Raw genomic sequence first — 12,348 nt, 5'->3', positions numbered from 1 at the left:
AGATACACACACACACACGAGTTCACTAGGAGTTCACCTTGTCGCTCTGCCTCGTGTGCGTAAGCACACTTGTTTTGTTCCATCTCAGCTCTGTTTATTTCTCTTTCTCTGCTGCTCGGCCTCCTTGCGCAACACCGTACGCGCGCGCGCAAGAGTTTCCACCAATAGGAGGCGCTGCGTTTTTCAATAAAGGCCGTGCGTGTGTAGCTAGTGCTGTGGAAACCTACCAGAAGTCACGCATCGTGTCATCAATAGGCGATTCTGGTTCAGTTTAGCCTGACCTCTGGCTGCACCGGTGTTTATTTGTGCTGATCTCACGCGTCATCAAGCTTGAAGCGGGAAAAAGATGGGCACAAGATTTAATAATTCTCCTCTCTGCCGTCTTTTAGCTTGGAGATGCTTTTGAGATTGATTTATGAGACGGGCTCACTCGAAGGCGTGTCAGATTATTATGAAGCAAAGAAGGAACAGATGGAGAAGGACTGGAGCACATTTATGACATGTGTATTAAATAACTGCGTTTTGATTTATGACACCTCGTCGTGCTGTAATTATCCATGTTAGACAAATGTAAGGTGGTTTAGAAATGCAACGATGGAAGGAATGAGCAGCCTGTCGCCGGGCATTTTAACTGTGAGTCCAATCAATCGGGGAAGAGGCAGAAACGAACAGTGCTGTACGTGATCCCAAAACGGTAAAATGTGATGAGCGCTGCATGAGTCACTATTACTGGAGCCTTGTCAGAGGCTCCAGACAATGTTTGGTGAGTAAGACTAATAATAGGGCTGAACAACACGCAGGCAAGTGAGATCAGGTTACAGGTGGAGGAGAAAGTTCACCTGGGCAATTATGTCATCAGTGCCTGTGATTACATGCATGCAAGATCCTGTTGAAGGTGAACGGCTTATGTGAAGATCAAACCACCGTGTTAACATGGATTTCAACCGTTGGTGCCGTTTCCAGTGTAAGATGACGTTTGAAACTTTGAACAACTGCCTGTTGCGGGTGAGACTTCTGCTTTGTTTACAGTTTGTACATCCCCAGCTTCAGATCCTCCACTTTCCATCTCTGAATGATGAACACAGGCTGATACTTGGCTGTTCTGTTTTTGGTTTCAGACTCTGGCGTCAGCTCGTGCCGCCTCTGCCTCAATCAAACACAAGCCTGGCGTTAATCTTCTTATGGAAGTCTTGGGCTGAAAGTAAATATGCATATTTTCCCAAAATGTCATGTAAAGTGTATAAACAGACATATATGCACACAAGAGGCGACGCAAAAGTCTTTTCTAATCAAATGCTTCAAAGGTTTCAGCCTAACAAACAGAACTGTGAACCAAAAACATGTGTTTCATTCATAATAGTTGGATTATTATAGTATTGATATTCGTAAAAATATTTCTAAGTCGTATCTCAATCATCTTTAGTGATTATGATAAATAAGTAGTGTAATACATAAGTAATGTAGTAACATTTTATCTCGTGACTTTCTCCTCTCCAGATGCAGAACGAGAACTATTTTTTTGATTTGGTCCAAATCGCCACATGTCAAGAGGCAACACAACCCTATGACAGAGGCACACAACAGTCTGTGTCATCATTTCTAACGCTAAGCTCCAAATGAAGACAAGTAACACAAAGCTTTACTCCTTCGTAGATGCAGCGAATGTTTAAAGGGCTTTTATGTCCAGTCAATCCCGTCCCACCATCTGGTAATATACATATATTTATACGCATATATTTATCAAAGAGCTCTAATTTTGTCAGATAACATATACAGGCAGAAGGAAAGCTCCCGTGGGGGACAGGGGCCCCTCTTTAATTCTATTCCTCTGTGCGCACACACTCGCACAAACACACACATCACTCCAAGACACAAGCAGTTAGTGGATACCACAGAGGGTTGTTCCTACGGATTCAAAGCTGCCCCGAAGGCGAGAGGCACATGATGGATCAGACATTGATTTGATTTGAAGTGAGTGCGAAGGCCGCCGCGCGTGCCCTCTGCCAGAGAGGTGAACCATGATTGAGCAATGGCTGTCTGGAGGGTTCACTCAGGAAACTGTAAGTGGACAGGCCGGACCTGCTGCTAACAATCGCCTTTTGTACAAATCGGCTGGAAATGAATTGTTGATTCAGAGGGCTGACAGAGAGGGCGAGAGAGGGAGGGAGAGAGAGAGAGAGAGAGAGGGGGGCCCGGTTGCCAGCACCTCATGTGTATCAATAATAAAGCAGTTTTCCATGGTGCTTCTCAAACACGCCATGACTCACGTGTTGGGGGGGGGGGACGCGCCCACCCTCACCGCCCACCCACCCGCTACCTGAGATTCTCCTGTTTACCCATAATACAATTCTGGTGCCGGCTGGGCGATCTGTCAGAAAGCGTCTCCACCTACACAACGTGATGAATCACAACTTCAGAGTGAAATCAAACTCCGTCTCCCAAACAGCGGCGAGCAGTTAAAAAAAAAAAAAAGAGAGAGCGAGAGAGAGACACAGAACTGTAGCCACCGCGGCTCGAGATGCTGCCTCTCTGCTGCCTGCCTGTCGTCTCACATAAAAGCGCCGCAGACAAATTGGGCCGGTAACATGCTGGATGCAGTGGGAGAGGAATACAAAGGGTTTCTCAGCGGAATAAATGAAAGCGCCGGAGGTAGAAGTATACGTGTAACACGCACAATGGCCCCAGTCAGTGTTATGTAAGCTGAGCTCTAGATATTTATTAGGCCTCAATAAAATACGTCAATTACAGGACATTTCACGTTTTACTGATAAGAGTGGGTCCCAATGACAGAGTTCGTGTAAGTTTTGGGGAAGTGATGGAAGCGGAGTCATGCGGCAGAACACTGACGACACCGGTCAGACAAAGAGGTCGACGACAGGGAAACAGAAGTCTCTATTATGAGGAAAGAAACTTGGGTGGGTGAATAATATGATGATAAACTACAGGGAAATAATGTGTGTCTGTGTCACAGGCTTTAGTGTGTTTGACCTGAGCTGCTTATTTTTTTTATTTCTGGACAGTTCACGACTTTTCTCAGTCTTCTCCCCCTCCTCCCCCCACCCTCACCCCTCAGGTGCGTTCTGCACCCGCTCCCCGGCTGACCTGAGTGTCAGCGTGTGACTGAGGCTGCAGTAAAAACACCAGCAGCTAAAATCCCCCTTAATATCACTATTACAGTAAACATGCAGCGCTACGTTTGTCAAAGTGGTTGTTTACAAAGTGTTAACATGAATCTTTGGGTAAGTTTTGCTGTTGTTCCTCTCTGCTGCCTCATCCAGTTCTAAATTAATTCATGAACTACTTCAGGAAAGCCCCCGTAAGTTCACAGGAAGCGACGGCGCTGTGCGCACGTCTGACATAAACACAAAAGGACCGAAACAGAAATCAACATGGATAGAAGACGCGCTTGGTTCTATCCCCGCGGTTTTGACTGACAGGTGACTTTTGGGAACGGAGCGGATGCGAACGTCCCAAGGGATCCGAGCTAAAGAAGAAGTGGAGGTTTGGTGGGCAGACGTGTGGAGGAAGTGGCCCAACGTAAACAGCTGGGCGCGCGCACACACACACACACACACACACACACACACACACACACACACACACACACACACACACACACACACACACACACACACACACACACACACACCGCTCTCACTGTCATACAGATGTTATTGATGATAACCCAGGAGCTTTGTTGACACTGCTGATAATGGCCCCTTCTGCCGGCTGCCTCGTGGCTCTCCTCTCCGGCCATCAAAGCAAATATCCAAGTGTCTCGCTGCTTGACAAATAGTAACCAGTCTAAACGCTGCGAGTTCATGGGAGCTTGTTTCCACCTGAGGCCTGAAAAACGTTACGTGTGCGTTTCCTGAATGGGAGCGTCAGATCACGCGTGGCGGCTCGCTCACTTGTCAAGGCCTGATAATAATTCATTAATGGATGCTTCCTGCCCCGCTGTTTGGAGCCCAGTGTTTTGATCATCATATCCTGGTGAATTTGAATGGAGACCACGCGTCTGTGCCGTTTGTAGAGAACACAGTTGTCTGGCAGATGTCGGACTAAAAACAGCACCTGCTGTATCCTGATCAATATCCTTCCTGTGGGAATAAAGTGTTATTGGTACGCGGGCAGAGCGACCCGGCGTCTATTTCCTGTCATAAACAACTCCACAGCACGAGCCTGCTAAATAATCAAAAAGCCCAAAGAGCGGATGTTGGTCTTGGCACGGCCAATCCAGATGTTTTATTTACACCAAAAACACAATAATCCTCACAGATTTGGGCCAGCGGGGGGTCGGAAAGGCAGCACTCGGTATCAGTGGGAGGATCTGGAGTCCCCTCGCAGTCTTTAGAAAAGAAAAGAATTCAATTGTGTTGAGAAAATAGAGCCAAAGGCTGGCGCGCACAAAGGGCCGCGGGTCCAAAGCGAGCGCCTGTAGGATTCATCCTAAGAGCCGGGCTCCAGGAGGAAACGCTGTCGCAGGAACGAGGAGGCGCTGCTGAGTTTAACCGCAAATCCTTGTATTCTGGTCTGTTCCAGAGGCGCGCTCGCAGTCTGACGCTACACAAGCATGGAGGGAAACGATGCGCGGCGCCCTACGATGGACATAATGCACGTTTCAATGTGACTGTAGCTGCTTCAGCGCCAGGTAAAACACACGCTTGGCACATTTTTACGATAGGCTCCAACTTGATGAGTGGACTGTTGTTCATTGCTGTGACTCATGAGAGCGAGTGCAGAAAAACAATGTGTGTGTGTGTGTGTGTGTGTGTGTGTGTGCGTGCGTGCGTGTGTGCGTGCGTGCGTGTGTGTGTGTGTGCGCGCGTGTGTGTGCGCGTGTGTGTGTGCGTGCGTGCGTGTGTGTGTGTGCGCGTCTCTGACGGCTTTTACTACCTGCTGCCCTTTCATGTCGACCGAAGGAAGAGGAAAATAAAACAAGTGTTTGTTTTGTGCTACCTTCAGGCTGCCACCGTAGACGGTGTCATCTTTCAGACGAGGAGGCACCACGGGGGCAGTAAAGCATCCCTCTGGCCACAGCTGATAGATGTCCCTCCACTCCAGCTTTGTTCTGCTCCGGCGCTGGACACTTGTCCCCGTCAGTCCAGCGCCGGAGCCTTCGCAGCGTCCCGCCGTGTCCCAGGAACGAGCCGAGGTTCAAACACACAAATCCGGCTCATCAGTTTTCCATCACGCTTTCTGAATAATAAATGAGGCCTGTGGTCTTGCGCTGAGTGCTGTTGTAAATCAGCGCTAAAAGCAAAGTGCCACAGGCGGCCGGCGTTAATGCACGCGGCCTCTCTGGAAAGGTCAAAATGTGGGGTTTACTCCAACGATCTGATACAGAGACGTAATAAAGTGTCGCCGTGTTCACGCCAAACCCCGTGAGACTGGACCGAATGAGAATGAGAATGAGACACAACCGACGAGTGAGCACAAACAGAGCTAAAAGCTAAGATGAAACGTCAGCGATGTGGGTTTAAAGAAGCTGCTTCTGACATGTAACGTAAGAGGCAACGGGCTGATTTATTTCCTCCCTCTGTCGTCTGGTCACTCGACTCTCGGGAGCTTATCTGCCGTCATCTGGACCATTGTCCCCCCGTTATCTGAGGTGATCAGGGCTGAGCCCGGCTTCTGTCGGCCCCTCGCCTCTCCTCCAGCGGCCACGCGGGGCCAGATGGGCGGCCTCCGCCTGCGGAGAGCCTGAAAGGACGCTGGCTGTGATCTCCTGTCGTATACGAATGCAGCAGCGGGAGAGAGCGGCGGCGGGAGCGGCGGCAGCTCCGCGTCTGTCTTCGGGCCGAGCGCGTGATTGTCGTGCAAACGACCACATTCAGAGCCGGCCGAGCTGTTCCTGTGACGCACACAGTTGGATGAACCTTCATCAGGCGGCGGAGGACGTTTTAACATGGTTGCGAGGCGCAAACCACAGTGGAGACGTTGGCGAGAAAGGAAAGGGAAACAAGCTTGCATTTATCTTGGACTCATAGAAAACACCCTTCCTATGCAACAACTGGTTCATTTCTCAAGCAGCCTTGCGACTGTCTTTGGACCGGTGCCACGTGCAGACACATACTTCTCCCAGCTCAGTGCTGGAGGGCAGTGTCACCCCGCTTCACATTTTATTGGTTCATGGCCTGTTGTCTCATTCTGCAGGGACTCCTTGTCAGGACAGGCAGCGGCAGGATGCAGCATAATCAGCATAAAAATGTTCTGGAGTCAGCCCACCAACATTGTCAGACTAGTGGCTGTTGTAAGTATTCCAGCAATAAAAAAGAAGAATAAATCAGTTTGGCCTCGTTGACGCCAAGACGCCTGAGTTATGACCCTAAAATAACTCCAGCTCAACATAAGTCAGAATGATGAGTATATTTTAACCTGACGCGGAGAAAGTGATTTTTCAGACTTGGAGCCAGATCCACTGTGGGGAGTCCTCCAAACCCTCTTATAAGTGGGTGGTGAGCGTCAAATTGGAGCCTGGTTGTCATTCCTCTCCTCCAGTGAGAAGTTACAACCTCAGAATCCCTGCAGGGAAGTAAACTAATGGATCCATCCTCCTTTTTAGCGCGGCTCTAAATGTCACGCGCGCACAGTATCAGCGAGTGTCTGCAGCGCCGTCGCTTAAAGGAACTCAAACGTGTTATTTGGAGTGATGTCCCCCCGCAAATTAGGGAGCATTTTATTTTGAAATCGCCGGGGAGCTGTGACCTTGAGCGGGGTCAACGCCAGCGTTTTCATGAGCCTCGGTAACGCATGCAGCCCTGCAGCAAAGTAGGAAGTTTAAGAGGGTGCCGTGCCCAGATAAGGAGCACGCTTTGTCTTTAAAATGACTCTATTGTTCGTACGTTGGCTTTCTCCTGCACACGCACGCGTTTAAGCAAGCACAGCGGAAGCCTTAACAAATATTTTCATGTGGAAATATGACTCCTAATATTTATCCGCGCCAGCATTGTGAAGATGACGTTTCCACTGGTGCCGACTGCTGCCGTGCGTCAGTGGAACCCGGGGTCGCTGTCGATGTCACAATCGGAGGGCGGAGTCACGGACCGAGCGCCGCGATCGGCGTCTGACTCCACGCGATGAAGCAATAGAAAACATAAACACCCCGGCAGACGTGTGAGCGATGGATAGATAGCGCATACCAGAGCGCGGCACCATCCACACGGCTCTGTGCACAAACATGCAGCGACATTCAGATCACGCTGACTCATCTGAAAACAGCCCCCACTTCAGCCTCCAGGAAAATCACAAAGGCCGGGCGTTTCATTAAGGGGGCGACGAGGCCGGCGTGAGCGACGGCGCGAGGGCCCTGATGAGCAGACGACGCTCCCAGTGCACGACATCAAAGTGCCAATGAATGGGAGCAGGACAAGCGCACAAATACAGGCGAGACCACAACGCGCCAACAGGCACGAAGCGTAAGCGCTCAGCCGAAATGCACATAAACCACTTTTCAACGCTCAGACGGGAGATTAAAGGCGTTTGTGCGCCAAACCTTTTGTGTATTTATGGGGAAACACCCAAAGTCTGCTTCGACAACAGAGACTGGATGGTGCGTTGCACATGATAATTAAAAGAAATGGCAAAGGTGAGGATGGTATTGGAGCAGATGTATCATTACGAACCACGACGTGGTGCCAACTTGCTGAAAGGGGCCGGTGTTGACTGAACAGCGCCGCTCATTCTTCCCCTTTATCTCCCCACCATTCTTCTGCCTCATTTCAATAGGCATTCTTCACTGAAGAGCCCCCTTCGCCGCCGTTCACACTCCTTGTGATTTGTATTCTAAGTGGCTCGCGGCTCCTTTGTATGCCGCCACGATAACAATCTGAATCCTGGCGCTGACAGTGGAGACGGCAGATATCCTGCCGGAGCAGCGCAGAGATCTGATTTATTACCGGGACCCAGATCTCCTTTGTTGAACTCCTACAAAATGATACACTCAATGTACACAGTGAGTCCACAGGCAGAGGATGAGCGATGAATTGTCGGAGTGGATTGAGTTGCACTGATTTTACACAACAAAGAAGCCAGATGTTGCACTAAACATGTGCGTTCTCAATCTCCACATTTATTACACGCTCACCGATGTGACAGCGCCAATATTTTAATGACTTCCATTAATATTGCTGCAAACGTTCTGCTTTGTGCTGATGCTGTAACTGCTCCGTTTCGGCAGCGGCGTCTAAAAAGCAGCCCCGGGAAACGGAATTTGGAGCTTTTCACAAGCGCACGAAGGCTTCAGAGGAAAAAAAAAAAAGTCTAACAGGCAACTTTACAAAGTCCTTCAGTGGAATTCCTCTGTGCAGCGAAAGCGATTGGGGGGAATGTAGGGAACCAAGCGCTGCGTGTAATTCCACGCGCAGATGAAATACGGGAGCTGCGCTCGCAGACAGTTTACAGAGCAGCTGTCTGCGTCTGAATGCCATTGATAAGAGCATCATACCAATACAGTGGCCTCTCTCTGCGCCGCCTGCTTCCCCCTGTCTCTCTCCTCAGGAGCCCAAACGCAGGCAGATGTGAGGACGCCAAACATGCAGGATTAGGTTAACTTTGATAAGGCCGGCGCAGGATTTTTACACTTTTTTAAATACAAAGAAGCAGAATCAATATCTCTGTAAACAGTGATTATTGGATGATTCATTTTCACTGCTGGGGTTCTAAAGCAAAAACCGCAGTGATCCTGATTTGATGTTAAAGGTGGATCCTCACACATCAACCAGCATCAAATACGCAAGAACAAACAAAAACGTGTGCTTTGTTACATAACGGGGATTTTAGACACACTACAGCAGGTGCTAAGAACAGAAAATGAAAAAGGATCCATAATGTGGTTTCGCTTTTGAACCTTTCAAACCAACCAGTAATGTTTAAAAAAGGAACAGCCAAAACCCACGATATATTGAAAAACTTACAAATAAATAAATACAGGGGCTGTTTTACGTGTGGATTCCTGCTGCTTTGTTGTTATGTTGTCATGGAGTTCTAGGTGCTGCAGGATGACATCAGACGAATCGATGATGCAGATCCACTCACGGGAATCTATCACTGGTGTCACATATCAAAGACATCTCGCACCATTTGCATGCCACACGCACCATGTTCGCTTTCATAAAACCGTCATGAGGGAGGGCGGGGACCTTTGCGTGGGCTCTCCTGTCATCTCTGTTTCAAATGAAACGAGAGAGAGCTGCCGAAGCAGTGAGAAAAAAGAAAAAGAAAAACCCCACGCCGGCCGTGTGAAAGAAACCCCAGCGTCGCGGGGCGTTGGTGGCTCCAGTCCACTGGGGGTCATTTAGCAGCGGGGCAGCGCAGACAGAGCAGCACTTGGGACGTGACAGGCTGCGTGCGAAGGTGAGGACAGATTCAGACCTCAGCTAATGAAAACCGTCAGCGGACGCGTTTGCCGAGTGATTTGTGGAGGGGAATAAACGGCCTTTGAGGAGATCCTGAAGTGTTGGGCCACGCTTCATGTAGAATGAGAGGGGAAGTGTAAAAAGTGAAGCTGGTGATATATCACCTGACCTATAAATGGAATGTGTGTCCACACACAATGTGGTGACTTAATAATGAGATTATTGGATGAATATGATATGCAGCCTTCATGTGGGAACTTCACTATAATCACCAGCCTTGACTTCGCTTGACTCATTATATAACAGCTGCTTAACAACCACGTGCTTTTAAAACCAACAGTGCGTCTCCGCTGTGGCTCCAAGCGCTTGTGTCAACTTCGCTCGTTTGTTTAAGACGCGCAACTATCACACAGTTTGTTTTATCCGTCCCTTTCTGCCGTTGCGGGGCTAAAAGTTTCACAAACTGACGCCCTCACCGCAAGCGGGGCAGTTGATTTTATAGCTATACTGTTTTTGGAGCCGGGACTCCGCCCCCTGAGGGGAGGGCTCCGCGGCACCGGCGATACTTAACGAGGCGCTTTGACGCACACTGCGGACTGATCGCTCTTCCTCCGCAGACAGACGCGCACCACGCACGGAGCGCACAGAACGCACGCGGGCTCGTTCCGTCCACGCTTAACAATGCAGTCAAACATTGAGGTGAGTCAGGCACTTTTTATTTTATTTATTACTTCCATCATATTCAAAGTTAAATAAATAACTGTTACATTACATTATAGGACAATGTATTGACTAACTTATTTCCTTTCTCCTTTTTTCAGTATGATTTTGCATTTGAGTTGTACGACAACACCAGTGACAACGTGTCTGACGACTCCGGCTCTGGAGAGTTGGACCTGAACCAAGTGGAGCCGTGCAATGCACTGGGCAGCGACTTCAACAAGATCTTCCTTCCTGCCGTTTACGGGGTAATATTCATCCTGGGAATCGTGGGCAACGGACTGGTCGTCGTCGTCATGGGCTACCAGAAAAAGGTCAAAACCATGACCGACAAGTACCGGCTCCATCTCTCCGTGGCCGACCTCCTGTTCGTCCTCACGCTTCCCTTCTGGGCCGTGGACGCGGCCAAGACCTGGTACTTCGGGAACTTCCTCTGCGTGTCCGTGCACATGATCTACACGGTCAACCTGTACAGCAGCGTGCTGATCCTGGCCTTCATCAGCCTGGACCGCTACTTGGCAGTGGTGCGGGCCACGAACAGTCAGGCCACGAGGAAGCTGCTCGCCAGCAGGGTGATCTATGTTGGCGTGTGGCTGCCTGCCGCCGTGCTCACCGTCCCTGACATGGTGTTTGCCAGGGAGCACAACACAGACTCTCAGAATTTCCTCTTCAAGGATGAAAGCATGCAGGCTGCCGACTCCAGGACGATCTGCCAGCGCATTTACCCACAGGAGACCAGCCTCATATGGACAGTGGCCTTCCGCTTCCAGCACATCCTGGTGGGCTTCGTCCTGCCCGGCCTCGTCATCCTCATCTGTTACTGCATCATTATTGCCAAGCTGTCGCGCGGCACCAAGGGCCAGCTGCTGAAGAAGAAGGCCTTGAAGACCACGGTCATCCTCATCCTGTGCTTCTTCTCCTGCTGGCTCCCCTACTGCGTCGGCATCTTCCTGGACACTGTGTTCATGCTGAATGTCGTGCGCCCGTCATGCGAGCTGCAGCAGGCGGTGGAGAAGTGGATTTCTGTCACCGAGGCGCTGGCCTATTTTCACTGCTGCCTGAACCCCATCCTCTACGCTTTCCTGGGAGTTAAGTTTAAGAAAAGTGCCAAGAGCGCCCTGACACCCAGCAGCAAATCGAGTCAGAGGGCGACTCTCATGACAAGAAAGCGAGGGCCAATTTCATCTGTGTCCACTGAGTCTGAGTCATCGAGTGTTTTGTCGAGTTAACAAACATTTGGCCTCAGCGACTGTGACTGGATCCTTTTAAGCTTTAATTTGGAAGAACTACATTTTGTACAGATGTTAAAAACAGACTTTTTTATACGTTTGAACCGTTCGCCTTGTTTACTGCAGTCGAGTCCTGTGGGGGCTTTTTGGTTGCAATTTGTGTAAGTTTTTTATTCCTCAGAGCAGATTGCATCCTCAGGCACTGCCTCATTTCCATTCATTCAGCTTTACAATCAAGGTCAATTTGCCTGTTTTCATCTTTACAACGTGTGTTGCTTTACCAAAGCTCAGCCATGTACTGGTCCTTTCCTCTTCTCAAGGCTCAGTAGCTGCTTTTGGAAATCTGTAAATAGTTGGTAGCATTTTGTGTGTTCGCACTTACGTTGTGTGATTTTTATTTTCGCCGAAAGCTGTTATTTATTGTCGTCAATTACACTGGAAGTTTTGTAATATAATGTGCATGCTGCTTCTTTTATCGTTTTGTTGTTGTTTTGTATTGGGTTTTTTTGTATGGAAAAATTAAAATTTGAGTCTTTTAACTGCGTGGTGTGTGTTGTTCATAGAACCAGCTCTCATTTCCCTCAGGGATCGGGGGAGGGGATGAGGTGTGCCAGTGAGTGAGTGTGTGTCTTTGAGGGTTAGAGCTAGGGCTGGGGGTGGGGGGTCTCAAACACAAATGTTTCCACCTGATCTGGCTAAAAAGCAGAAGGAGGACTGAGCAGATAGACCCTGTAATTGCAGGAACATCTGTGCACGTTTACATCTGAAGCGGCCGTGACACAAAAGCCAAAATCTTCAGTTATAATTAACACCCATATGGCTGCTTAACAAAGAAAATAGCAGGTTAAGTTCTCCCCTGACCTCTTTGTTTTTCTTTTTGGTCATGTAAGATAGACTGCCTCCATTACGGTCGGCTTGTAAACAAGTTTCATCCTCATTCCCTTCACAGAGCAGGTCAGTGGGTCAGCTTAGCCATTCTGTGATTCACAAAACAGCATTAATAACATTTAGAACACAGGTAATACATTCAGATGATGGCTTTT

The 12,348-nt window shown here is 49.1% G+C and overlaps 1 protein-coding gene and 1 long non-coding RNA gene across 2 annotated transcripts; both read left to right on the top strand.

Moving 5' to 3' along the window:
• The first annotated feature begins 492 nt into the window (after nt 1-492).
• On the top strand, nt 493-7,933 carry LOC121201930 (uncharacterized). The gene is made up of 4 exons (XR_005897129.2): nt 493-1,005; nt 1,119-1,201; nt 1,498-4,651; nt 4,966-7,933. It is a non-coding gene; the product is annotated as an uncharacterized LOC121201930 (long non-coding RNA).
• A 1,963-nt stretch (nt 7,934-9,896) lies between these two features.
• On the top strand, nt 9,897-11,844 carry cxcr4b (chemokine (C-X-C motif), receptor 4b). The gene is made up of 2 exons (XM_029137616.3): nt 9,897-10,055; nt 10,178-11,844. Exons 1-2 carry the CDS (start codon nt 10,038-10,040, stop codon nt 11,303-11,305), a joined length of 1,146 nt encoding a protein of 381 aa, XP_028993449.1. The 5' UTR covers nt 9,897-10,037; the 3' UTR covers nt 11,306-11,844.
• The last annotated feature ends 504 nt before the right edge of the window (nt 11,845-12,348 follow it).

Source organism: Betta splendens, chromosome 21 (assembly GCF_900634795.4).
Source record: "Betta splendens chromosome 21, fBetSpl5.4, whole genome shotgun sequence".
Classification (NCBI taxonomy): domain Eukaryota; kingdom Metazoa; phylum Chordata; class Actinopteri; order Anabantiformes; family Osphronemidae; genus Betta; species Betta splendens.
The sequence above is the reverse complement of the archived record's forward strand: the minus strand, read 5'-3'. Positions and strand labels throughout refer to the sequence as shown.